General features: G+C 44.0%; 1 protein-coding gene across 4 annotated transcripts; it reads right to left on the bottom strand.

The window, feature by feature from the left end:
* LOC141051745 (uncharacterized) lies at positions 1–23,500 on the bottom strand. 4 transcript variants are annotated; one of them, XM_073548753.1, is made up of 7 exons: positions 22,805–23,500; positions 6,094–6,226; positions 5,712–5,855; positions 5,520–5,643; positions 5,328–5,410; positions 5,147–5,255; positions 1–4,356 (listed from the first exon to the last, which is right to left on the bottom strand). In XM_073548753.1, the coding sequence occupies exons 2-7, from the start codon at positions 6,163–6,165 to the stop codon at positions 2,441–2,443; spliced, it is 2,448 nt and encodes an 815-aa protein (XP_073404854.1). In that variant the 5' UTR covers positions 6,166–6,226; positions 22,805–23,500; the 3' UTR covers positions 1–2,440. The 4 variants fall into 4 exon arrangements, with proteins under 4 accessions (XP_073404854.1, XP_073404856.1, XP_073404855.1 ...); XM_073548755.1 differs by lacking the exons at positions 6,094–6,226; positions 22,805–23,500 and adding an exon at positions 5,956–6,084 and having other exon boundaries at positions 5,520–5,660; XM_073548754.1 differs by lacking the exons at positions 6,094–6,226; positions 22,805–23,500 and adding an exon at positions 5,956–6,084.
* Positions 23,501–24,940: the final 1,440 nt, after the last annotated feature.

Genomic DNA, 24,940 nt, shown 5'->3' with positions numbered 1-24,940 from the left:
TTTTGAAGAAATGTTAAATTTATTGCCATAAGTCTACAACTTTTTTTTTTTTTTTTAAATAACCAAATTTGAGGCACAAAACCCCAAGGAAGATTAATACAAAAACATAAATGTCCGGATCTTTTTGTAAGGGAAGCTGCGGAGGTTATGGCTTCAGTTATCGTTAAGCTATTTCTGGGATTTCATAAAAATTAGATATATTTTGGAGTCTGCAGAATCCAAGAAAAAAATGAGGAAATTCGCCCCTGTTCTTCATTCTCCGCGTTTGTTATTGAAGTATATTCCCCTGACATCAGGCATAATTCACATTATCGCAGGCTGTGCGAGAGCCATACTGTACCTTGATTGCGAGGATAGTGCACACTTGGGGCCTAGAGGAAAGGCGACATTTGCTGGGATTCCTTTGACCCAATGGAAAGTAATATTTTGAAATTAAACCAAAAGTTGAACTTTTTTAATATAGAAAAATAAAATTGCCCCTATAAGAGTATAAGCTAAAGGTCAACGGCACGCAGCACCTCACATCATCCCTGGAACATAGATTAACCGCCTCCCCCGTAAAAAGGATATGAAGGTAAAGGGGACCCCAATTATTACCCCACAGGAGACAAAAAGCTTTCTGCTTCTAAAGTCCCTCATATGGTTGTCGGATGCACTATGCTTCAGCTGATCGCTCGATCTCTACTATACAAAGGGGCGCTCGCTTGGTCAAGTGCTTTCAAGTAGCTGCCGTCGGACATCTCTGGTGGGGACTTATCTCCAGGAGAGAAAAAAAAGTCCAACGTCCAAAAATCAGACATGCCCAATCAACATCTTCCCCAATGATTGGTCAATTGGTGACCCATGACCGTGTCCAGCTGAACCCGTCAATATCTGTGTAAATTTTACCATCCGTGCTCGAGTGTTAGCCGAGCATCTTCGGCACGCTCTAATAATTTGTTTGAGTCCCCGCGGCTGCATGTTTCATGGCTGTTAGATGGCGGCAACACATGTGGGGATTGCCTGTTTAGTAGGAAATCCCTTCATGTGTTGAAGCTATTGAACAGCCGAGGGGACTCAAAAATATTACTCGAGCCCAAGATGCTTAAATAACACGATATCCATGCATGCTCGCTCATCACTAATAAGGAGTCAATAACTAACAGGTTAGCACCCCAATTAGGCCATACATCCTACACCAAGCTTTCCAATCGCACCTCTCCTACCTGGAATTTTTGTGGCCTTATCTCAACAGAAGTATTGGAACCATTAAGGCAGGCAAATATGGAGCAAAAATCTCCCACCATTAACAGACATCAGCCCCTACGTTCAATCTTTCCCTGTCCTATCTTCTGCTGTAACGAACCAGCGAGGAGGACCCCAAACACATTTCATCACCGTAATATGGTCACAATTATATTTATATGCTTTTGTACAGGATTATTCAATTGTTACTTTACTAGGAAACATTGCTGTAAAATAGACTCTTGACCGTACTGAGATTTGGACTGTCCATACTTTGGTTCATGAGAAGTGAGAATACAATGGACCTCGGCGACATTGACAAGAAACACCCTCTTGCCGAGTGGTCTCCCCAACTATAAGTGTACCTACAATAAAAATTACAGACCTCTCCATTCTTTGTAAGTGGGAAAACTTGCAAAATCGGCAGTGTATCAAATACTTGCGCTTCCCACTGTAATTGAAAATCCGACTATAATAATTTGGCCATTTCAAGCTTGGAATAGGTTCGCAACCTATCACTCTTACACAAAACAGGACAGTGGTAATGGAGCTTAAGAAGCATGAAACTAGTCACCATATTCCATACTATGTCCCTCATCACATGTAGGACCCGTCAGCTAGAAGGTCCGTGTATCCACCATGGTGGATTCCTTCAATATTTAAGTAGTGACTGATGATGTCGTTTTTCCAGTACATCATGGCCATCATATTACTTAACTTGAAGGGTTCTAAAAAACTTTACAAAGGAAAGAAAAAAAAACAAAACACTTTCTGAGGACACACAAGGGTGATGTACGTGGAAAATGCTCCAGGGGGTCATAATTATCTTTTCTCGTTTCCTCGGTTGGGTGATTAGCACTTGGTTAGTGAGGCCGTGAAATCAAATTCAAGATTCGGTAAAATATTGATAAGTTTCAAGCCGACTGTCTTGATAAAGCTTGGAAGAAACAGGTCATACCACTGGTTCTACCACAATATACGTTTGATTTTTCCTCTAAATCACTAATGTTTTGAGCTTCAAACCCTTGTGTTATCAGTAACACTGCATCCCATAGCGGCAAATCCTATAACATATTACTGTCTTAATGTCTTCTCCAACGAAAAATGTTGAAAATATGTAACAACTTAATACATATTCTGAACCTGAACTTGAGCTCCCCGAATGAGAATTATCTGATGTATAGTCTGAAAGACATTTCCTTCTTTTTACACGAGGCTATTGCTTCTCCCCAGTGTGATTTCTCTGATGGATGATGAGAGATTGCTTCTGGATGAACCGTTTTCCACATTCTGCACATGAAAATGGCCTCTCCCCGGTGTGATTCCTCTGATGTACAATAAGAGTTTGCAGTTGTATAAACCGTTTCCCACATTCTGCACAAGAATACGGCTTCTCCCCAGTGTGACTTCTCTGATGTACGATAAGAGCATGTTTTTGGTTAAACCGTTTACCACAATCTGAACATGAGTACGGGGTCTCTTTTGTGTGAATTCTTCGATGTACAACAAGAGCTTGTTTCTGGTTAAAACATCTTCCACAATCTGTACATGAGTACGGCTTCTCCCCTGTGTGGATTCTCTGGTGTTCAACAAGACTTCGTTTACGTGTAAAACATTTTCCACAGTCTGGACATGCATATGGTTTCTCTCCTGTGTGACTTCTCTTATGTGCCATAAGATCTGACCTCTGGGTAAAACATTTGTCACATTCTGGACATGAAAACGGGCGTTCACCTGTGTGAATTCTCTGATGTACGTATAAATTGTTTCTTATTCTAAAACATTTCCCACATACTGAACATGAAAATGGTTTTTCTCCAGTATGAATCCTCTCATGTTCCACAAGATGTTGTTTATTTGTAAAGCTCTTTGCACATATTGCACATGAGAATGGCTTCTCTCCTGAGTGGATTCTCTGATGTCTCATTAGGTCTGCTTTCCGATGGAAACATTTCCCACACAACAAACATGAAAATGGCTTCTCCTCCGAGTGAACCTTCTGATGTTCATCAAGATTTGCTTTAATCGCAAAACATTTTCCACATTCCAAACAGGAGTATGGCTTCTCCCCAGTGTGATTTCTCTGATGTACAATTAGAGTTTGCAGTTGGAAAAACCGTTTCCCGCATTCAGCACAAGCATATGGCTTCTCTCCGGTGTGATTTCTCTGATGTACGATAAGTGCTTGTTTCTGGTTAAACCCTTTTCCGCATTCTGCACACGAGTATGGCCTCTCTGTTGTATGAATTCTCTGATGTACAACAAGAGCTTGTTTCTGGTTAAAGCGTCTCCCACATTCTGAACATGAATACGGCCTTTCACCCGTATGGATTCGCTGGTGTTCAACAAGACTTCGCTTTCGGGTAAAACCTTTCCCACACTCCGTACATCCATATGGTCTCTCCCCTGTGTGACTTCTCCTATGTGTAGTAAGTTCAGATCTCTGAGTAAAAGATCTTTCGCATTCAGAACATTTAAAAGGGCGCTCCCCCGTGTGAACTCTCTTATGTACATAAAGATTGTTTCTTATTCTAAAACATTTCCCACATTCTGAACAAGAGAATGGTTTCTCCCCGGTGTGAACTCTCTCGTGTTCTACAAGATGTTGTTTCATTCTAAAGCATTTCCCACACACCGAACATGAGAATGGTCTCTCCTCAGTGTGTATTTTCTGATGTCTAACCAGACCTGCTTTCTGATTAAAACATTTTCCGCACACTGGACACAAAAATGGCTTCTCCTCTGAGTGAATTTTTAGATGTTCACATAGATTCGATTTCCAGGTGAAAGTTTTCCCGCATTCCAGACATGAATAAGGACGCTCTCCAGTGTGGATTCTCTGGTGTTCAAGAAAATTTGCTTTGTTTGTGAAACATTTTCCACATTCTAAACATGAAAATTGGCTCTGGTTTCTGTGGTCGAGCATGTCAAAGCAAGGGAACGGTTTAGCAATGAGGGACAGATCTGATGAAGGTCCTTCGAGACTAGCTGAATCAGATGTGAGATCTCTGCTATGGATGGCTAAAGGTAGATTTGAATTACTAATGTGTTCTCCAAAAATATTCCGAATGCTATAGTATTCTACATCAGAAAATGGAGGGAGAGGATTGCACTGGAGACTCAATAGATCGTCTGTTGGGAATAAAAGAAAACATAGTTTTTCATTGACTGTTTCACACAGTTGCACACTATCATTTAGAGTATGTTCACATGTAGCTTTTTTTTTTATACATAAAAAATGCAGAAAACTGCAATGGAAATTATGCACATTTTTTCTTCATTCATTTTTGCTGCTAACTTAATTTTGATCTCAATGGGGAAAAGCTACAATAAAAATGTTGAAAAAAAATTTAAATGCACCACAGGTCACAAAAACAAAAAAATGCACCGTGTGAATGAGATCTTAGAAAACGCATTCATTTTGATCCTGACACATTCAGTATTTGTAAGTCAAAATCAGGAGTGGAAAATCAGAGGAAAAGCATAATAGAAACTCGTCACCACTTCTGTATTTATCGCTCACTCGTAGTTTTGGCTTGTAAATTACTGACCAATTACTGAAGGTGTGAATGTGGCCTACTAGAGACCATTCAATAGTAATGGATTTTAATCTAAGTAGCAATGAGGAGAGCAGCAATTACAAGCTCTAACGACAAGCGTTTGTAAGCACTGCGCGTGTTTTTTGCCTTCCCTAACCTAGGTAATGAGCAGTAAACATTAAAATTAAAAACAATTTTTTTTTAACAAATTGCAAAATTGCTTGTTTTTACAGGCACTTTTCAATTTTAAGTACTTAAAATGCTGAGAATAAGGCTGGACTAACACATACCGTGTATCACAAACTGAGTCTAGGCCTGTGATGCATGGACAAGCCGCAGGTGGAGTATATGTGGGTCCACTACACTGGGTAGTTATTACTCACCGGTGCCGACAGGAGTAGGGATTTCCTCTTCCTTACAAGGACTGGTGCCTCCATAATACTCCTCGTCTCCATCTACCTCTTCCACCTTGACAATAATCTGTTCATCGATCTAAAACAAAATTGAACCAGGATTAGAAAGAGATTTGTAAAGTGAAGAATCGTTCTGACTTATGTCCTCTACCTCGTTATCCTCAGGATGGTCCAAGGGTAAATTGTCAAGAGGACTGTGACAACTCTCCGGGGTATAACTTCTACTCAATGCATCTGTAAGGAAGACACAAACACGGCGGTGGTAAACAATACCGTAGTTATCCGTAACTGTAGGGGTCCCTGAAATGGTCCACCTTTACAGGCATGTAGAATCTCCTCTTACCTGGTGGTGTGAGGGGTCGGGGGTCCTCCATCAGGACGTCCTTGTACTGGTCCTTGTGTTCTTCCATATACTCCCACTCCTCCATGGAGAGATAGACGGTGACGTCCTGACACCTTACAGGGACCTGACAACATAACGATTCTGTCATCACCCAGACACATTATATATGGTCCCAGCCTTCCCGGCGCTCACCTCTCTGGTCAGCACCTGCAGGATGTTATTGATGAGCTCCACGATCTTCTTATCGTTGTCTCCAAGATGTATCAGTGATGGTGGTGGATCAAGGTTCTTCTCTGACCTTTCTGTCTCGGCAGATTTCTTTACTACTGAGTATTCCTGTATATGGAAAGACGTACAGATAAATATCTCTCTTACGAACGTCTTGCCGATACCAAATAAGGCCGGATTCACACGTCCGACATTCACGATGGCGTACCGACAGCAATGTCCGGATCAGCCAGCGGTTTCCTGACCAGAACTTCACAGCCTACAAGGCTGATGATTTCATGTCCCCGAGTTGGTGCTCGGACTGTGAATGTCGGGATGTGTGAAGCTTCCATAGAAGTAATGTCACCTCTCCGGTCAGCAGGTAGATGATCTCCAATGTGAGATTTAATATCTGCTCCGCCATTGTATGGTTGGACATCTGAAGGACGACTTTCCTGTTGAATGGAACCTAAATGACAAGGAACTTATACTACAAAGACCTGGAAAGGAAAAAAGAAAAAGTGATGCTAAAACATTCTGTGAGAATATCAAGGAAATATTCCCGAAAATATCATAATGCAACTTGTCTTATTTTGTGCAATAAGTAGTTTTTCGGCTTTGGAAGTGTTGGATGCTGTATACAGAGCTTGAGCATCAATTATCTGGACCAAGAATTCAGCACAACTTTTCACTATATTTATAGTGACTGAACGGTAGGAAAACATACAGTTGTGGCCAAAAGTATTGACACCCCTGCAATTCTGTCAGATGATACTCAGTTTCTTCCTGAAAATGATTGCAAACAAATTATTTGGTATTATCTTCATTTAATTTGTCTTAAATGAAAAAACACAAAAGAGAATGAAGCAAAAAGCAAAACATTGATCATTTCACACAAAACTCCAAAAATGGGCCAGACAAAAGTATTGGTACCCTCAGCCTAATACTTGGTTGCACAAACTTTAGCCAAAATAACTGCGACCAACCGCTTCCGGTAACCATCAATGAGTTTCTTACAATGCTCTGCTGGAATTTTAGACCATTCTTCTTTGGCAAACTTCTCCAGGTCCCTGATATTTGAAGGGTGCCTTCTCCAAACTGCCATTTTTAGATCTCTCCACAGGTGTTCTATCGGATGGATTCAGGTCTGGACTCATTGCTGGCCACCTTAGAAGTCTCCAGTGCTTTCTCTCAAACCATTTTCTAGTGCTTCTTGAAGTGTGTTTTGGGTCATTGTCCTGCTGGAAGACCCATGACCTCTGAGGGAGACCCAGCTTTCTCACACTGGGCCCTACATTATGCTGCAAAATTTGTTGGTACTCTTCAGACTTCATAATGCCATGCACACGGTCAAGCAGTCCAGTGCCAGAGGCAGCAAAGCAACCCCAAAACATCAGGGAACCTCCACCATGTTTGACTGTAGGGACCGTGTTCTTTTCTTTGAATGCCTCTTTTTTTCTCCTGTAAACTCTATGTTGATGCCTTTGCCCAAAAAGCTCTACTTTTGTATCATCTGACCAGAGAACATTCTTCCAAAACGTTTTAGGCTTTTTCAGGTAAGTTTTGGCAATCTCCAGCCTGGCTTTTTTATGTCTCGGGGTAAGAAGTGGGGTCTTCCTGGGTCTCCTACCATACAGTCCCTTTTCATTCAGACGCCGACGGATAGTATGGGTTGACACTGTTGTACCCTCGGACCGCAGGGCAGCTTGAACTTGTTTGGATGTTAGTCGAGGTTCTTTATCCAACATCCGCACAATCCTGCGTTGAAATCTCTTGTCAATTTTTCTTTTCCGTCCACATTTAGGGAAGTTAGCCACAGTGCCATGGGCTTTAACCTTCTTGATGACACTGCACACGGTAGACACATGAACATTCAGGTCTTTGGAGATGGACTTGTAGCCTCGAGATTGCTCATGCTTCCTCACAATTTGGTTTCTCAAGTCCTCAGACAGTTCTTTGGTCTTCTTTCTTTTCTCCATGCTCAATGTGGTACACACAAGGACACAGGACAGAGGTTGAGTCAACTTTAATCCATGTCAACTGGCTGCAAGTGTGATTTAGTTATTGCCAACACCTGTTAGGTGCCACAGGTAAGTTACAGGTGCTGTTAATTACACAAATTAGAGAAGCATCACATGATTTTTCGAACAGTGCCAATACTTTTGTCCACTCTCTTTTTTATGTTTGGTGTGGAATTATATCCAATTTGGCTTTAGGACAATTCTTTTTGTGTTTTTTCATTTAAGACAAATTAAATGAAGATAATAATACCAAAGAATTTGTGTTTGCAATCATTTTCAGGAAGAAACTGAGTATTATCTGACAGAATTGCAGGGGTTTCAAAACTTTTGGCCACAACTGTATGTAAATCTTATGCAATAAAAGAATTGAGCATAACTTTTCACTATAATTATAGTGGCTGAATGGTAGGAAAACATATGTCCATATAGTGCAGAGAATTCAGCACAACTTTTCAATATATTTGTAGTGTTTCTATGGCTACGGCTGTTGCTTAAGGTATAGATGGTATGTTCTAGATGAATATGAAAATCAATGTGGCCAGTGATAAGATGCTTGGTTTATAAATGGATTAATTCAGCCACTATAAATATAGTGAAAAGTTGTGCTGAATTCTTGGATTCCATTATATTGATATATGTTTTCCTACCATTCAGCTACACCTATATACTCCCTTAAGAGTACACATACTTTGGTGCCCATCTAACCATACCTCCTTTTACCCTCACCTACAGGATAATATACAAATTTGAGATATTGCCTAGCAGTGACACTATTTACCTGGTGACCACAGACTCTATTCTCAAAAGGGGTATGACCGCATTGCAATAATTTCTATATGTAGTATTGTTTTGTCTGCCACCATGTCTTGTTCCTCTTCTCCTAAAGTACCTCTATGTTCTTGAGTGATTATATGGCATTTGATTCATCACCAATACGCTTTTGGAGATACTTGTTCTGTATATTGTGTACATTATGTATATATTTCCTTGATTCTTACTGTATATATTTTATTATTTCAGCGACTATGTGCTAAAGGCCGCTGCCAGGCCGAAACGTCAGCTGTCGCTTCCTCACCATCAATAAATAAAAATATTTCACTTTGAGCATAATCTACATGTGCAGTGACCCTATACCGAACCAGTACTTTCGGGACCATTGGTTCCTTCTCACTAGCACCGTGTACTCAAACCTTCCAGTCGAGTGCTAACCATCCCTATTGTCTACGGGGAAAAAAGTAGTCAGCCACCAATTGTGCACAATTCTCCCATTTAACCCCTTCATGACCCAGCCTATTTTGACCTTAATGACCAGGCCATTTTTTGCATTTCTGACCAGTGTCCCTTTATGAGGTAATAACTCAGGAATGCTTCAACGCATCCTAGCGATTCCGAGATTGTTTTTTCGTGACATATTGGGCTTCATGTTAGTCGTAAATTTAGGCCGATAATTTTTGCGTTTATTTGTGAAAAAAATGGAAATTTGGTGAAAATTTTGCAATTTTCAAATTTTTAATTTTTGTTCTGTTAAACCAGAGAGTTATATGACACAAAATAGTTAATAAATAACATTTCGCACATGTCTACTTTACATCAGCACAATTTTGGAAACAACATTTTTTTTTGTTAGGAAGTTATAAGGGTTAATAGTTGACCAGCGATTTCTCATTTTTACAACAAAATTTACAAAACCATTTTTTTTTTTTTTAGGAACCACCTCACATTTGAAGTCACTTTGAGGGGGTCTATATGGCAGAAAAAACCCAAACGTGACACCATTCTAAAAACTGCACCCCTCAAGCTACTCAAAACTACATTCAAGAAGATTATTAACCCTTCAGGCGCTTCACAGGAACGAAAGCAACATGGAAGGAAAAAAATGGACATTTTAATTTTCCCAACAAAAATTTTCTTTTAGCATCAGTTTTTTCATTTTCACATGGGTAACAGGATAAAATGGATCCTAAAATTTGTTGGGCAATTTCTCCTGAGTACACCGATACCTCATATGTGCTCATAAACCACTGTTTGGGCGTACGGCAGGGCTCAGAAGGGAAGGAGCGCCATTTGACTTTTTGAATGGAAAATATGCTTGAATATTTAACGCTTGCCATGTCGCGTTTGGAGAGTCCCTGTGTGCCTAAACATTGGAGCTCCCCCACAAGTGACCCCATTTTGGAAACTAGACTCTCCAAGGAACTTATCTAGATGCAGAGTGGGCACTTTGAACCCCCAGGTGCTTCACAAATTGATCCGTAAAAAAAAAAAAAAAAAAAAAAAAAAAAGCACTTTTTTCACAAAAAATTTATTTAGCCTCAGTTTTTTCATTTTCACATGGGCAACAGGATAAAGTGGATCATAAAATTTGTTGGGCAATTTCTCCTGAGTACAGCGATACCTCATATGTGGTCATACACCACTGTTTGGACGCACGGCAGGGCCCGGAAGGGAAGGAGCACCATTTGACATTTTGATTGGAAAATTAGCTCCAATTGTTAGCAAACACCATGTCGCGTTTGGAGAGCCCCTGTGTGACTAAACATTGGAGCTCCCCCACAAGTGACCCCATTTTGGAAACTAGACCCCCGAAGGAACTTATCTAGATGTGTGATGAGCACTTTGAACCCCCAAGTGCTTCACAGAAGTTTATAACGCAGAGCAGTGAAAATAAAAAATCATTTTTTTTGCTCAAAAATAATTTTTTAGCCCCTCTATTTTTTATTTTCACAAGGCTAAGAGGAGAAATTGAACCGCAAAAGTTGTTGTCCAATTTGTCCTGAGTACACCGATACCCCATATGTTGGGGGGACCACTGTTTGGGAGCACGGCAGGGCTCAGAAGGGAAGGAGCGTAATTTGACTTTTTGAATGGAAAATTAGCTCCAATCGTTAGCGGACACCATGTCGTGTTTACAGAGCCCCTGTGTGCCTAAATTTTGGAGCTCCCCCACAAATGACCCCATTTTGGAAACTAGACCCCCTAAGGAACTTATCTAGATGCATAGTGAGCACTTCAAACTCCCAGGTGCTTCACAGAAGTTTATAACGTAGAGCCGTGAAAATAAAAATATATTTTTTTCCCCTCAAAAAATGATTTTTTAGCCCGCTATTTTTTATTTTCACAATGGTAACAGGAGAAATTGGACCCCAAAAGTTGTTGTCCAGTGTGTCCTGAGTACGCTGGTACCCCATATGTGGGAGGGGGGGGGACCACTGTTTGGGCACACATTGGGTCTCGGAAGGGAAGTAGTGACGGTTTGAAATGCCGACTTGATGGAATGGTCTGTGGGCGTCATGTTACATTTGCAGAGCCCCTGATGTACCTAAACAGTGGAAACCCCCCCTCAAGTGACCCCATTTTGGAAACTAGACCACCCCAATCTAGATGTGAGGTGAGCACTTTGAACCCCCAAGTGCTTCACAGAAGTTTATAACGCAGAGCCGTGAAAATAAAAAATAATTTTTCCACAAAAATTATTTTAGCCCCCAATTTTTTATTTTCCCAAGGGTAACAGGAGAAATTAGACCCCCAAAGTTGTTGTACAATTTTTCCTGAGTACGCTGATACCCCATATGTGGGGGTAAACCACTGTTTGGGCACACGTCGGGGCTCGAAATGGAGGAAGCACTGTTTGACTTTTTGAACGCAAAATTGGCTGGAATAAATGGTGGCGCCATGTCGCGTTTGGAGACCCCATGATGTGCCTAAACAGTGAAAACCCCTCAATTCTATCTCCAACCCTAACCCCAACACACCCCTAACCCTAATCCCAACCCTAATCATAACCCTAACCACAACCCTAACCCACCCCTAACCCTAATCCCAACTCTAACACTAACCACAAGCCTAACCGTAATCCCAATCCTAATTCCAACCCTAACCTCAACCCTAATTCCAACCCTAACCCTATTTCTAACCCTAATTCCAACCCTAACCCCAACCATAACCCTAATTCCAACTCTAACCCTAGCCCTATCCCTAATGGAAAAATACAAATATTTTCTTTATTTTATTATTTGTCCCTACCTATGGGGGTGATAAGGGGGGCGGTGATTTACTTTTTTTTTTTTAAATTTTATTTTGATCACTGTGAAAGTTTATCATAGTGATCAAAATAAATGAATGAATCTGCAGCGTTGCAGATTCGATTCGGCGCACTACGCATGCGCCCGCCATTTTCCAAGATGGCGGTGCCGATGATCCTGGACGGCGGGACACCAGGATGGCCAGAGGGAGTTCGGAGGCACCGTGGAGGGTGAGAGGCGGTGATCGGAGGGAAGGCGGGAGAGCAGATTATGACGGTGGCTGCCGATCGGTGCCGTCAGTCGGTGTGTGTGTGTGTGTGTGTGTGTGTGTGTGTGGGGGGGGGTCGGGTCGGGTCTCCAGCCATGGCCGATGCTATTTCAGCATCGGCCATGGCTGGATCGTAATATTTCACCAAATTTCATTGGTGAAATATTACAATCGCTCTGATTGGCTGTTTCACTTTTAACAGCCAATCAGAGCGATTGTAGGCACGTGGGGGCTTAGCCATGCCCCCTGGGGTTAACTATCAAGTGTCCTGTGTGTGCGGGTCAGGAGACCTTTTAATGACCCCGGTCACCCGACCCGCAGGAGGGCAATTAATTCATGACGCCACATAGGAGTCATGGGTCGTATATTGGCACGATTTTTCATGACGCCTACGTGGCGTCAAAGGTCGGGAAGGGGTTAAAAAGATGAAAGAGGCCTGTAATTGACATCATAGGTAGACCACAACTATGAGAGACAAAATGAGAAAAAAAAAAATCCAGAAAATCACCTTGACTGATTTGGCAAGATTTACCCATTTTGAAAATTATGGTGGAAAATAAGTATTTGGTCATCTAAAAACATGCAAGATTTCTGCCTCTCACAGACCTGTAATTTCTACTTTAAGAGGCTCCTCTGTCCTCCACTCATTACCTGTAGTAATGGCACCTGTTTGAACTTGTTATCAGTATAAAAGACACCTGTCCACAACCTCAAATAGTCACACTCCAATCTCCACTATGGTGAAGACCAAAGAGCTGTCAAAGGACACCAGAAACAAAATTGTAGCCCTGCACCAGGCTGGGAATTTGCAATAGGCAAGCAGCTTGGTGTGATGAAATCAACTGTGGGAGCAATAGTAAGAAAATGGAAGACATACAAGACCACTGATAATCTCCCTCGACCTGGGGCTCCACGCAAGTTCTCACCCTGTGGGGTCAAAATGATCACAAGAACGGTGAGAAAAAATCCCAGAACCATACGGGGGGGACCTAGTGAATGACCTGCATAGAGCTGGGACCACTGTAACAAAGGCTACCATCAGTAACACACTACACCACCAGGGACTCACATCCTGCAGTGCCAGACGTGTCCCCCTGCTTAAGCCAGTACATGTCCGGACCCGTCTGAAGTTTGCTAGAGAGCATTTGGATTATCCAGAAGAGTATTGGGAGAATATATGGTCTGATGAAACCAAAGTAGAACTGTTTAGTAGAAACAAAACTCGTCGTGTTTGTAGGAGACAGAATGCTGAGTTGCATCCAAAGAACACCATACCTACTGTGAAGCATGGGGGTGGCAACATCAAGCTTTGGGGCTGCTTCTCTGCAAAGGGACCAGGACGACTGATCCGTGTACATGAAAGAATGAATGGGGCCATGTATTGTGAGATTTTGAGTGCAAACCTCCATCAGCAAGGGCATTGAAGATGAAACATGGATGGGTCTTTCAGCATGATAATGATCCCAAGCACACCGCCAGGGCAGCGAAGGCGTGGCTTCGTAAGAAGCATATGAAGATCCTGGAGTGGCCGAGCCAGTCTCCAGATCTTAACCCAATAGAAAACCTTTGAAGGGAGTTGAAAGTCCGTGTTGACCAGTGACAGGCCCAAATCATCACTGCTCTGGAGGACATGTGCATGGAGGAATGGGCCAACATACCACCAACAGTGTGTGCCAACCTTGTGAAGACTTACAGAAAACATTTTACCTCTGTCATTGCCAACAAAGGACATATAACAAAATAATGAGATGAACTTTTGTTAATGACCAAACACTTATTTTCCACCATAAACTGCAAAATAAATCTTGCCAAATCAAACAATGTGATTTTCTGGATTTGTTTTCTCATTTTGTCTCTCATACTTGTGGTCTACCTATGATGTCAATTACAGGCCTCTCTCATCTTGTACTTGGATACATTAATTAGCCAGAGCCAACATGGGTTTATAGCAAATAAGTCAGGCCTGACTAATCTAATTTGCTTCTTTGATGGAATCACTGACTGGGTGATCAGGGAAATGTGGTAGATATAGTATATCTCGACTTCAGCAAAGCACTTGATAAAGCATCTCACATCCTTATTGAAAAAATGACCAAGTATGGGACTGAGAAGGCTACGGTTAGGTGGATTCATAACTGGCTCAGTGATCATATTCAGAGTGGTAATAAATGGAGGCACATCCAATTGGAAAAGGGTTTCAAGTGGGGTACCACAAGGCTCTGTCCTGGCCCCAGTGTTGTTCAACATTTTTATAAATGATCTAGATAAGGGAACTGAAGGTAAACTAATCAAATTTTCAGACGATGCAAAGCTAGTAGGGATAGCAACACTAGAGAAGATAGGGAAAGGATTCCAAAGGATCTAGATAAGCTTGAACAATAGGCAGTGACTAACAGAATGGTATTTAACAGGAAGAAATGCAAGATTCTACATCTGGGCAAGAAAAATGAAAATTACATCTACAGAATGGGAGGAATAGAACTAAGCAACAGCACGTGTGAAAAAGACTTGGTTATACTAATAGATCACAGACTTCACATGAGTCAACAGTGTGATGCAGCAGCAAAAAAGGCAAACACAGTTCTAGGATGTATTAAGATAAGCAGAGTCAAATAGAAATTCCATTATAAACCAGAAAACTGGAAATGACAGTGTGTGACCTGGTACAGGACAGTCACCGATGTGTCAGGTGAACCCTGGAAACTTACACTGGGGTTTGTTGAATTTCTGTACAAAGACTAATAACACCTCCATATACAGTAGATAGCACAGGATCCACCATTCACAATAAGTGATGTCACAGCTCATTTTTTTTTTTTTACAAAGTTTGTGGATGAGATTTGGGAACATCTTCTTAAACACCAAAATAAGCTTTTTCTGACTGTTAAACTTCTCTTAGGCCGGGGTCACACTACTGTGTGTGATGCGAGAAACTCGCACGAGTCTCTCGCATCAACACCCAGCGCTGCTGCCGGCACTTAGGACCGGAGCCGCGGCTGCATGTATTTCTATGCAGCCGCAGCTCCAATCCTGATTGCCGGCGGCAGCGCTGGGTGTTGATGCGAGAGACTCTTGTGAGTTTCTCACATCACACACAGTAGTGTGATCCCAGCCTAAGAAGTAAATTTCATGACTGGATTTGTGATAAAACCTTGCAACAGTCACATCTCAGACATCCTGCGCCAGCATATTAACCCTTTGAGGTCCAATTTGACTGAATCAGATTAACCCCTTCCCGACCTTCGCCGTACTAGTACTGCTCTGCCGGAACTGCATTTCTGCCTGCAACACTACTAGTACGGTAGCACGATCATCGTGGCCTCACGCTAGTGCCGTGGTGATCGGGTGCGGGTGTCAGCTGTGTGTGACAACTGACACCCCGCAGCAACGCCCAACAACGGTGCTAGCACCGATCGTGGGCATTAAACCCCTCTCCAAGATGGCCACGGGGTTCTTCCGGGTCCTTCAGTGAGGTGGCTTCTCAGTGCCTGCTAAGAGCAGGCGACGGCAAGCCTCCTTCACTGCCTGTCAGATTGCTGATCTGACAGTGCTGTGCAAAGTGTCAGATCAGCGATCTGACTTTATATAGTAATGTCCCATACTGTGACAATGTAATAAGTTTGTTTTTTTTTAATTATAGTGTGTAAAAATATATTAAAAAAATCCCCAAATAAAGAAAAAAATTAAATATTTTACCAATGCATACATTTATGTAAATTTAAAAAAAAAAAAAAACAATAAAAGTGCACATATTTAGTATCGCCGCGTCCGTAATGACCCAACCTATAAAACTGTCCTGCTAGTTAACCCCTTTAGTCTACCCATTACAAAAAAAATGCAAAAAAACAATGCTTTATCATCATACCACCGAACAAAAAGTGCAATAACACGCGATCAAAAAGACGGATATAAATAACCATGGTACCGCTGAAAACGTCATCTTGTCCCGCAAAAAAAAGAGCCACCAAACAGCATCATCAGTGAAAAAATAAAAAAAGTTATAGCTGTCACTGTCAGAATAAAGCGATGAAAAAATAATTATTTTTTCTATAAAGTTGTTTTTATTGTATAAAAGCGCCAAAACATAAAAAATGATATAAATGAGGTATCGCTGTAATCATACCGACCCGAAGAATAAAACCGCTTTTATCAATTTTACCACATGCGGAATGGTGTAAATGCACCCCCCAAAAGAAATTCATGAATTGCTGGTTTTTGTTCATGCTGCCTCACAAAAATTGGAATAAAAAGCGATCAAAAAGTTTCATGTGCCCAAAAATGGTACCAATAAAAAAGTCAACTCGTCCCGCAAAAAACAAGACCCCACATGACTCTGTGGGCCAAAATATGGAAAAATTATAGCTCTCGAAATGTGGTGATGCAAAAACTATTTTTTGCAATAAAAAGAGTCTTTTAGTGTGTGACAGCTGCCAAACATAAAAACTTGCTATAAAAACCCGCCTATAAATAGTAAATCAAACCCCTCTTTATCATCCGCTTAGTTAGGGAAAAATAATTTAAAAAAAAAAAATGTATTTATTTCCATTTTCCCATTAGGATTAGGGTTAGGGTTACGGTTGGGGCTAAAGTTAGGGTTGGGATTAGGGTTAGGGTTAAAGTTAGGGTTCGGGCTAAAGTGGGATTAGGGTTGTGTTAGGGTTAGGTTTGTGGTTAGAGTTAAGGTTAGGGTTGGGATTAGGGTTGTGTTAGGGTTAGGTTTGTGGTTAGGCCTCTTTCACACTTCAGTTTTTTACAATCAGTCACAATCCGCCAGGTTTTGAAAAAAACGGATCCGCAATTTTTTTTTGAGGATCCGTTTTTTTCCCCATTGACTTGCATTATGGGCGGATTGCCGTCCGTTGCATCCGTTTTTTTTGCTGATCCGCCAAAAGTTGCTGTCCGTTACCATCCTCAAAGATTTCAAAACGGAGCTTGCAAGGTTTTTTTTTCTGGCGGATCCTCCAGACACTGTTTTAACCCGAAATTCTTTCTGGCTGCCGGACAAAAAAAAAAAAATATTCTCATTCTCTCTCTCTAGAATTGGGTACGCAGGCCGTGCCGATGTATGCGGATGCCTCTGCATGCGTTGTTTTGACAGTGCGGTGACTGCAACAAAATCCAACACGTTGCATCCGGCGCAGGTCGCCACACCATCAAAACGACTCATGCGGAGGCATCCGCATACATCGGCACAGCCTACGTACCCAGTGCTAAAGATAGGGTACGCAGGCCACATGCCGATGGAGGCGGAGCTGAACGTAGGAAGCGTGGCAGTGGGCAGAGCTTCACGGAGGAAGTTCGCATCCCTCCGCAGCTTCTCCATACACTAGTGTGAAACTAGCTTAAAAAAATGGTTTTGTAAAATTTGTTGAAAGAATGAGAAATCGCTGGTCAACTTTTAACCCTTATAACTTCCTAACTAAAAAAAATTTGGTTCCAAAATTGTGCTGATGTAAAGCAGACATGTGGGAAATATTATTTATCAACTATTTTGTGCGATATGACTCTGATTTAAGGGCATAAAAATTAAAATTTGGAAAACTGCGAAATTTTCAAAATTTTCACCAAATTTCCAATTTTTTCACAAATAAACGCAAGTCATATCAAATAAATGTTACCACTAACGTGAAGTACAATATGTCACGAGAAAACAATGTCAGAATCACCGGGATCCATGGAAGTGTTCCAGAGTTATTATCTCATAAAGGGACAGTGGTCAGAATTGTAAAAATTGGCCCGGTCACACAGGTGTTAAGGTCCTCAAAGGGTTCAAGAGGTCAACTTAAAAGAGATAATGGCTGGCTAGTCCCCTTACAGTACCCCAATCAAACCAGCAGGAACTCCCTTCAGTGCCCACCTATAACAGTTACAAGAACTCACTAGCAAGACCACTAATAACACCAGCACTCACCTTCAATAACAAGAGCTTCTATCTACTAAGCACAGCGGAAAATCTCTCCCATAAGCCCCTTAGGTCATAACCATATGCTCCCTTCATAAAAAGAATTCCCTCCCACTACCCCCAGTAGTCACATTAGTGTTCTCCTACAATAAAACACTGTCTCCCATTACCCCCAGTGCCCTCCTACAGAAACAATGGGTGTTCCCTTCTACTACCCCTAGTAGCAGGGCTGTGGAGCCGGTAAGCCAAACCTCCGACTCCACAGCCGTGCCTAGTAGTCATATCGGTGTCCTCATATGATAATAGCAGAAAATCCCTGTTACAACCCTCAGCACTCACAACAGAAGCCTGCAAAAACAGCAGGAATTTTCCACATTGAACCCTGTGGCATTCTATACTAACAAGAATCCCCTACCATTACCCCCCAGTACTCTCCTATAAAAGCAGCAGGAATTCCCTCCCATTACCCCCAATAGTTACTTGAATGCCCCACCATAATAGCAGCAGGAATTCCCTCCCAATACCCCCAATAGTTACGAGTGCCCCTCCTATAATAGCAGGAGGAATCTCCCCACTACACCCTATAATCACATCAGGGCCCTCCTGTAACAGCAGTAGAAATCCTCCCACTGCCCCTATAGTCACATCAGTGTCCTCCTATAATAGCAGCAGGAATCCCCCTACTACCCCCAGTAGTCACATCAGTGCCCTCCTATAACAGCAGCAGGAATCCCCCACTACCACCTATAGTCACATCAGTGCCCCTCAATAATAGCAGCAGGAATCCCCCACTACCACCTATAGTCACATCAGCACATTTCCTGCAGCGGTGCTCCAGGTGCGCCGAACGTCTGTGGAGAAAATCCAATCTACATGAAGATTTCATCCATTATACTGTAAGTTTATGCTTAGAACATACGACACTGCCCTTCACCTCTCCAAACAAACCTATTTCAACACTCTCATCACCTCACTGTCCAATAACCCGAAACGTCTCTTTGACACTTTTCATTCCCTACGCAACCCAAGAGTACAAGCCCCAACCACGGAGCTTCGAGCTGACGATCTGGCCAATTACTTCAAAGAAAGAATTGACTAGATCCGTCAGGAAAGTATCTCCCAATCCCCTCATACCATGCACTGTCCTCCCTCCCCCACTGCATCTAGCTCATTCTCTGATTTTGAACCAGTCACAGAAGAAGAAAGCAGGCTCCTTGCATCTTCTCGCCCAACCACTTGCACCAGTGACCCATTTCCGTCACATCTCCTCCAGCCCCTTTCCCCTGCTGTCACCCCTCACCTAACTAAAATATTTAACCTCTCTCTCTCTTCTGGTATCTTTCCCTCCTCATTTAAGCATGCCATCATACTTCCACTACTTAAAAAAAAACATCCCTCGACCAAAACTGTGCCGCTAACTATAGACCTGTCTCTAATCTTCCCTTCATCTCTAAACTCCTGGAACGCCTGGTACACTCCCGTCTTATCCGCCATCTCTTTGATAACTCTCTTCTCGACCCTCTCCAATCCGGTTTCCGCTCTTTACACTCTACTGAAACTGCCCTCACTAAAGACTCTAATGATCTACTAACAGCTAAATCTAATGGTCATTACTTCATGCTAATTCTCTTGGATCTCTCTGCAGCATTCGACACTGTGGATCATCAGCTCCTCCTCACTAAGCTCCGTTCCATTGGCCTCAAGGACACCGTTCTCTCCTGGTTCTCCTCCTACCGTGTTTCCCCGAAAGTAGGACCCCCCCGAAAGTAAGACAGGGTGGGGGTTACGGGGGGGTCCTTCAATGTAAGGCCTCCCCCGAATGTAAGGCAGGGTTGGGGGCTGCTGTGAAATGTAAGGCCCTTACCTTTGGGCCGCCGCTGTCCCCCATTGGGTCCCCAGGCTCCAGAGGTGTCCTCAGGTGCAGCTGGGCGGGTCCAGCGCTCATGGGGTTAACTCGCCGTGTTAACCCCGCAATCCGCCCAGCTCAACAGCTCATTGGCCGCCCCTGTTCCCCACGTCACCGCCGGCCCCCGGCTCGAGCACTGATTGGTCCAGCAGCTCGGGCTGTAATTGGCCGCCCCAGCCCCACGTCACCGCTGTTTCCCTGCTGATTGGCACAGCGTTCCCTGCAGCACAGGCCTTCCGCACCCACAGCCGCACCGCAGAGGAAAACGTCCAGCATTTAAAAACCAAGTAGGGAAACATGTACTGTATAGGGTATGGGGCTGTGTGCAGTGGGATACGGCACTGTTATGGGGTGTGGGGCTGTGTGCAGTGGGATACGGCACTGTTATGGGGTGTGGGGCTGTGTGCAGTGGGATACGGCACTGTTATGGGGTGTGGGGCTGTGTGCAGTGGGATACGGCACTGTTATGGGGTGTGGGGCTGTGTGCAGTGGGATACGGCACTGTTATGGGGTGTAGGGCTGTGTGCAGTGGGATACGGCACTGTTATGGGGTGTGGGGCTGTGTGCAGTGGGATACGGCACTGTTATGGGGTATAACAGCATGTTAATAAATGTTAATTTATTGGTTAAAAAGAAATTGTCATTTTTTTTCGGCTAATGTAAGACCTCCCCCGAAAGTAAGACAGGGTGGGACTTTTTGGGGTAAAATTAATGTAAGACAGGGTCTTACTTTCGGGGAAACACGGTATCTCTCTGACGGCTCCTTTACTGTATCTTTTGCCGGTTCCTCCTCCTCTCACCTTCCCCTTACTGTTGGGGTTCCTCAAGGATCAGTCCTAGGCCCCCTCCTCTTCTCTTTGTACACTGTATTGGTCAAACAATCAGTAGATTTGGTTTCCAGTACAATCTCTATGCTGATGACACCCAATTATACGCTTCTTCTCCTGACATCACGCCTGCCTTTCTAGAAAACACCGGCAATTGTCTAAACGCTGTGTCTAACATCATGTCCTCACTATATCTGAAACTGAACCTGTTAAAGACTGAACTCCTGGTGTTTCCTCCCGCTACTAATGTACCTATACCCGACATTGCCATTTCCGTGTGTGGTTCTACTATTACTCCCCAGCAACATTCCCGCTGTCTTGGGGTCATACTTGACTCCGAGCTTTCCTTTGCCCCCCACATTCGATCACTGGCTCGCTCTTGTCATCTGCACCTCAAAAACATTTCTAGAATTTGACCTTTTCTTACTTTTGACTCCACAAAAACTCTTACTGTTTCTCTTATTCATTCTCGTCTCGACTATTGTAACTCTCTTCTAATCGGTCTCCATCTTACCAAACTCTCCCCTCTCCAATCTGTCTTGAATGCTGTAGCCAGGATCATATTCCTCGCCAATCGTTACACCGATGCCTCTACCTTGTGCCAGTCATTACACTGGCTACCCATCCACTCCAGAATTCAGTATAAACTTATTACCCTCACCCACAAAGCCCTCCATGGCTCAGCACCACCCTACATCTCCTCCCTTGTTTCAGTATACCACCCTACCCGCGCCCTCCGTTCTGCTGATGACCTGAGGTTAGCATCCTCAGTAGTCAGAACCTCCCACTCCCGTCTCCAAGACTTTACACGTGCTGCGCCAATTCTTTGGAATGCACTTCCCAGGTCAATACGATTAGTCCCCAATCCCCACAATTTTAGGCGTGCCCTGAAAATGCATTTATTCAGACTGGCCTACCGCCTCAACACATTAACCTAATCTATCCCTGTGTGGCACAGCCAAAAGTTTTACCATAACCAGGTTCCTCGCATCATGTTCCCACATGCTTTATGCATCCATTAGCCCTCTGTGTTTGTACTGTTACACACTTAACATTATGGCTGGTCCATACGATTAGGGCAACTGTTACCACCCACCTTTCGTGTCTACCTTTTTCCTCATAGATTGTAAGCTTGCGAGCAGAGCCCTCATTCCTCTTGGTATCTGTTATGATCTATGTGATTATTGTTATGCTGTAATGTCTATTGTCTGTACAAATCCCAACTGAAATGTAAAGTGCTGCGGAATATGTCGGCGCTATAGAAATAAAATTTATTATTTTCTATAGTTACATCAGTGCCCCCCAATAATAGCAGCAGGAATCCCCCACTACCCCCTATAGTCACATCAGTGCCCCCTAATAATAGCAGCAGGAATCCCCCACTACCACCTATAGTCACATCAGTGCCCCCCCAATAATAGCAGCAGGAATCCCCCACTACCACCTATAGTCACATCAGTGCCCCCCAATAATAGCAGCAGGAATCCCCCACTACCCCCTATAGTTACATCAGTGCCCCCCAATAATAGCAGCAGGAATCCCCCACTACCCCCTATAGTTACATCAGTGCCCCCCAATAATAGCAGCAGGAATCCCCCACTACCACCTATAGTCACATCAGTGCCCCCCAATAATAGCAGCAGGAATCCCCCACTACCCCCTATAGTCACATCAGTGCCCCCCAATAATAGCAGCAGGAATCCCCCACTACCCCCTATAGTTACATCAGTGCCCCCCAATAATAGCAGCAGGAATCCCCCACTACCCCCTATAGTCACATCAGTGCCCCCCAATAATAGCAGCAGGAATCCCCCACTACCACCTATAGTCACAACAGTGCCCCCCAATAATAACAGCAGGAATCCCCCACTACCACCTATAGTCACAACAGTGCCCCCCAATAATAGCAGCAGGAATCCCCCACTACCACCTATAGTCACATCAGTGGCCTCCTATAACAGCAACAGGAATCCCCCACTACCCCCCAGTAGTCACATCAGTGCCCCCCCAAAAATAGCAGCAGGAGTCCCCCCAAGAGTCAGAGCAGAGATTCCTACCCTTCACCAGCCCTCATATATTCTCCACACACAGAGCCGGAGCCTGCCCCGTGTGTGACACCGCAGAGGCCTCACCTGCTCGTCTGTACAGTGCTGGAGACGAGAGGAGAAATCTCCACATCACATGAGAATCGCTACAGCACACACTGACCGGGAACATCCCAGGAGGCTGAGAGCGCAGGGGGTAAAGGACCTGTGGTGACGTCACAGACACGTGACCGAGCAGGGCGGAGTCTGCAGAGACAAAGCTTGTCTGTACCAGCGGCTGATCACGTGGGCAGTACTGGAAGGTCCTTTATGTGCTGACAGAGAAACTGAGGACTCGGAGAGAGAAAGAGTGAAAGGGAGGAGGAGAGAGGAAAAAAAGAGGAGAGACAGAGGAGAAAGAGGGAAAATGGAAGAGGAAAGAGGGAAATGGAGGAGAGAAAGGAAAAAAGGAGGAAGAGGGAAAAAGGGAGGAAAGAGGGATGAGGAGAGGGAAAAGGGAGGCGAGAAAGAGGGAAAAGAGGAGAGGGAGGGAAAATGGAGGAGAGAGGGAAAAGGGAGGAGAGAAAGAGGGAAAAGGGAGGAGGGAAAAGAGGAGAGAGGGAAAAGGGAGGAGGAGAGAGAGGAAAAAAGTTGACAGACAGAGGAGAAAGAGGGAAAATGGAAGAGGAAAGAGGGAAATGGAGGAGAGAAAGGAAAAAAGGAGGAAGACGGAAAAGGAAGGAGAAAGAAAAAGGGAAGAGGAGAGAAAGAGGCAAAAGGGAGGAAAGAGGGATGAGGAGAGGGAAAAGGGAGGAGAGAAAGAGGGAAAAGAGAAGAAGGAGAGGGAGGAGGAAAGAAAGGGATGAGGAGGGGGAGAAGATGAAGAGAGGGAAAAGGGGGAGAGAGGAAAAAAGGAGAAAAAGGGAAAATGGAGGAGAGAGGGAAAAGGGAGGAGAGAAAGAGGGATGAGGAAAGGGAAAAGGGAGGAGAGAAAGAGGGAAAAGGGAGGAGAGAAAGAGGGAAAAGGGAGGAGAGAAAAGAGGAGAGAGGGAGGAGCGAGATCGAAAGGGAGGAGGAAAGAAAGAGGGATGAGGAGAGAAAAAAGGGAGGGGGAAAGGGAAAAGGGAGGAGATAAAGAGAGGGAAAGGGAGGAGGTGAGAAAGAGAGGGAAAAGGCAGGAGAGAAAGGGAAAAAGAGGCGGAGAGAAAGGGAAAAGGAAGGAGGAGAGAAAGGGAGATGAGGGAAAAGGGAGGAGGAGAGAACGAAAGGGAAATGGAGGAGGAGGGAAATGGGATGTTAGGGACGGCGGAACGCATTAAATAATAGAAAGTGCGTTCGCCGCCCGGGGTCCACCATGCAGTAGGTGTTAAAACCGCTGCTAGACAATGGCAGACGCACTATATGGCGGTATAATGCGCACGGGTTCAACGTCACCCAATGTGCACAGAGCGGACTCTTTAACTCACAGAGGCGCTGTAACATAAACACTGAGCCTGTTAGACTCACAGGTCCGTCTAGACCTACCGTGCGTGCGGCATCGCTACAGCGGACACCGGCAAGTGCTGCTGATTGCAGCGTGGTGGCAGACACAGCCGCTATGCGATAGTGCCGTGAGAGACGTGACACCACCAGACGCTAGTGTAGAGGTGAAGTGTGCACAGTGGCCTAAGGTTTGCCACTGGCGCTGACTCTTTCTATAGTTCCATTTCCACATGCGTAATAGCAGAGGGAGGGGAATCTTAAGTCAGTCACCAGAATCATACATCTATCACCATTCACACATCTAGCAAGAAGAGTCTATACTAGCGCATGGCCGAGCGGCCATGCGGGCCTTTTATATCCGTGTGCTGCCGGGACCTTCCAGATCTCTGAGTTGGACCAATCAGATCAGGAGAAGGACCTTAGCACGTGACTCCCGATCTCCAATGGGAGATCGTCTCATGAGCATGCCCAGTAGCTGCTATTGCTGACCCAGAGGTGGCAGCAACAACCAGTCCTACAGAACTGGTCTGAGCAGAGCGTCTGGGACGCCGAGATTGCTGTGCAGGCTCCTGAGCGGTCGGTGGAGAATGGGAGACCACTAGATGCAAGGCTCTGGATACCTGCTGTGCAGCTGCAGGAACCCAACGCCTAACAAGGGACGAGGAGGGAAAGGGAGGAGGAGAGAAATTAATATAGAGGAGGGAAAGGCTTGAGGAGAGACAGGAGGATAGACGGAAAGGGACTGATCTCAACCCAGAATTT

Source organism: Dendrobates tinctorius, unplaced genomic scaffold (genome assembly GCF_039654945.1).
Source record: "Dendrobates tinctorius isolate UK_male_01 unplaced genomic scaffold, ASM3965494v1 ptg000158l, whole genome shotgun sequence".
Classification (NCBI taxonomy): domain Eukaryota; kingdom Metazoa; phylum Chordata; class Amphibia; order Anura; family Dendrobatidae; genus Dendrobates; species Dendrobates tinctorius.
This window is presented reverse-complemented; position numbering and strand designations above follow the sequence as displayed.

What these genes read in the sequence shown, in the direction of transcription:
- LOC141051745 (XM_073548753.1), bottom strand. Translation starts at nt 6,165, where the DNA reads ATGTCCAACCATACAATGGCGGAGCAGATATTAAATCTCACATTGGAG. An exon ending in TGCAGGTGCTGACCAGAGAG is followed by an intron (nt 5,644 to 5,711) that starts GTGAGCGCCGGG and finishes TTATGTTGTCAG; the next exon opens with GTCCCTGTAAGGTGTCAGGA. An exon ending in ACCATCCTGAGGATAACGAG is followed by an intron (nt 5,256 to 5,327) that starts GTAGAGGACATA and finishes ATTTTGTTTTAG; the next exon opens with ATCGATGAACAGATTATTGT.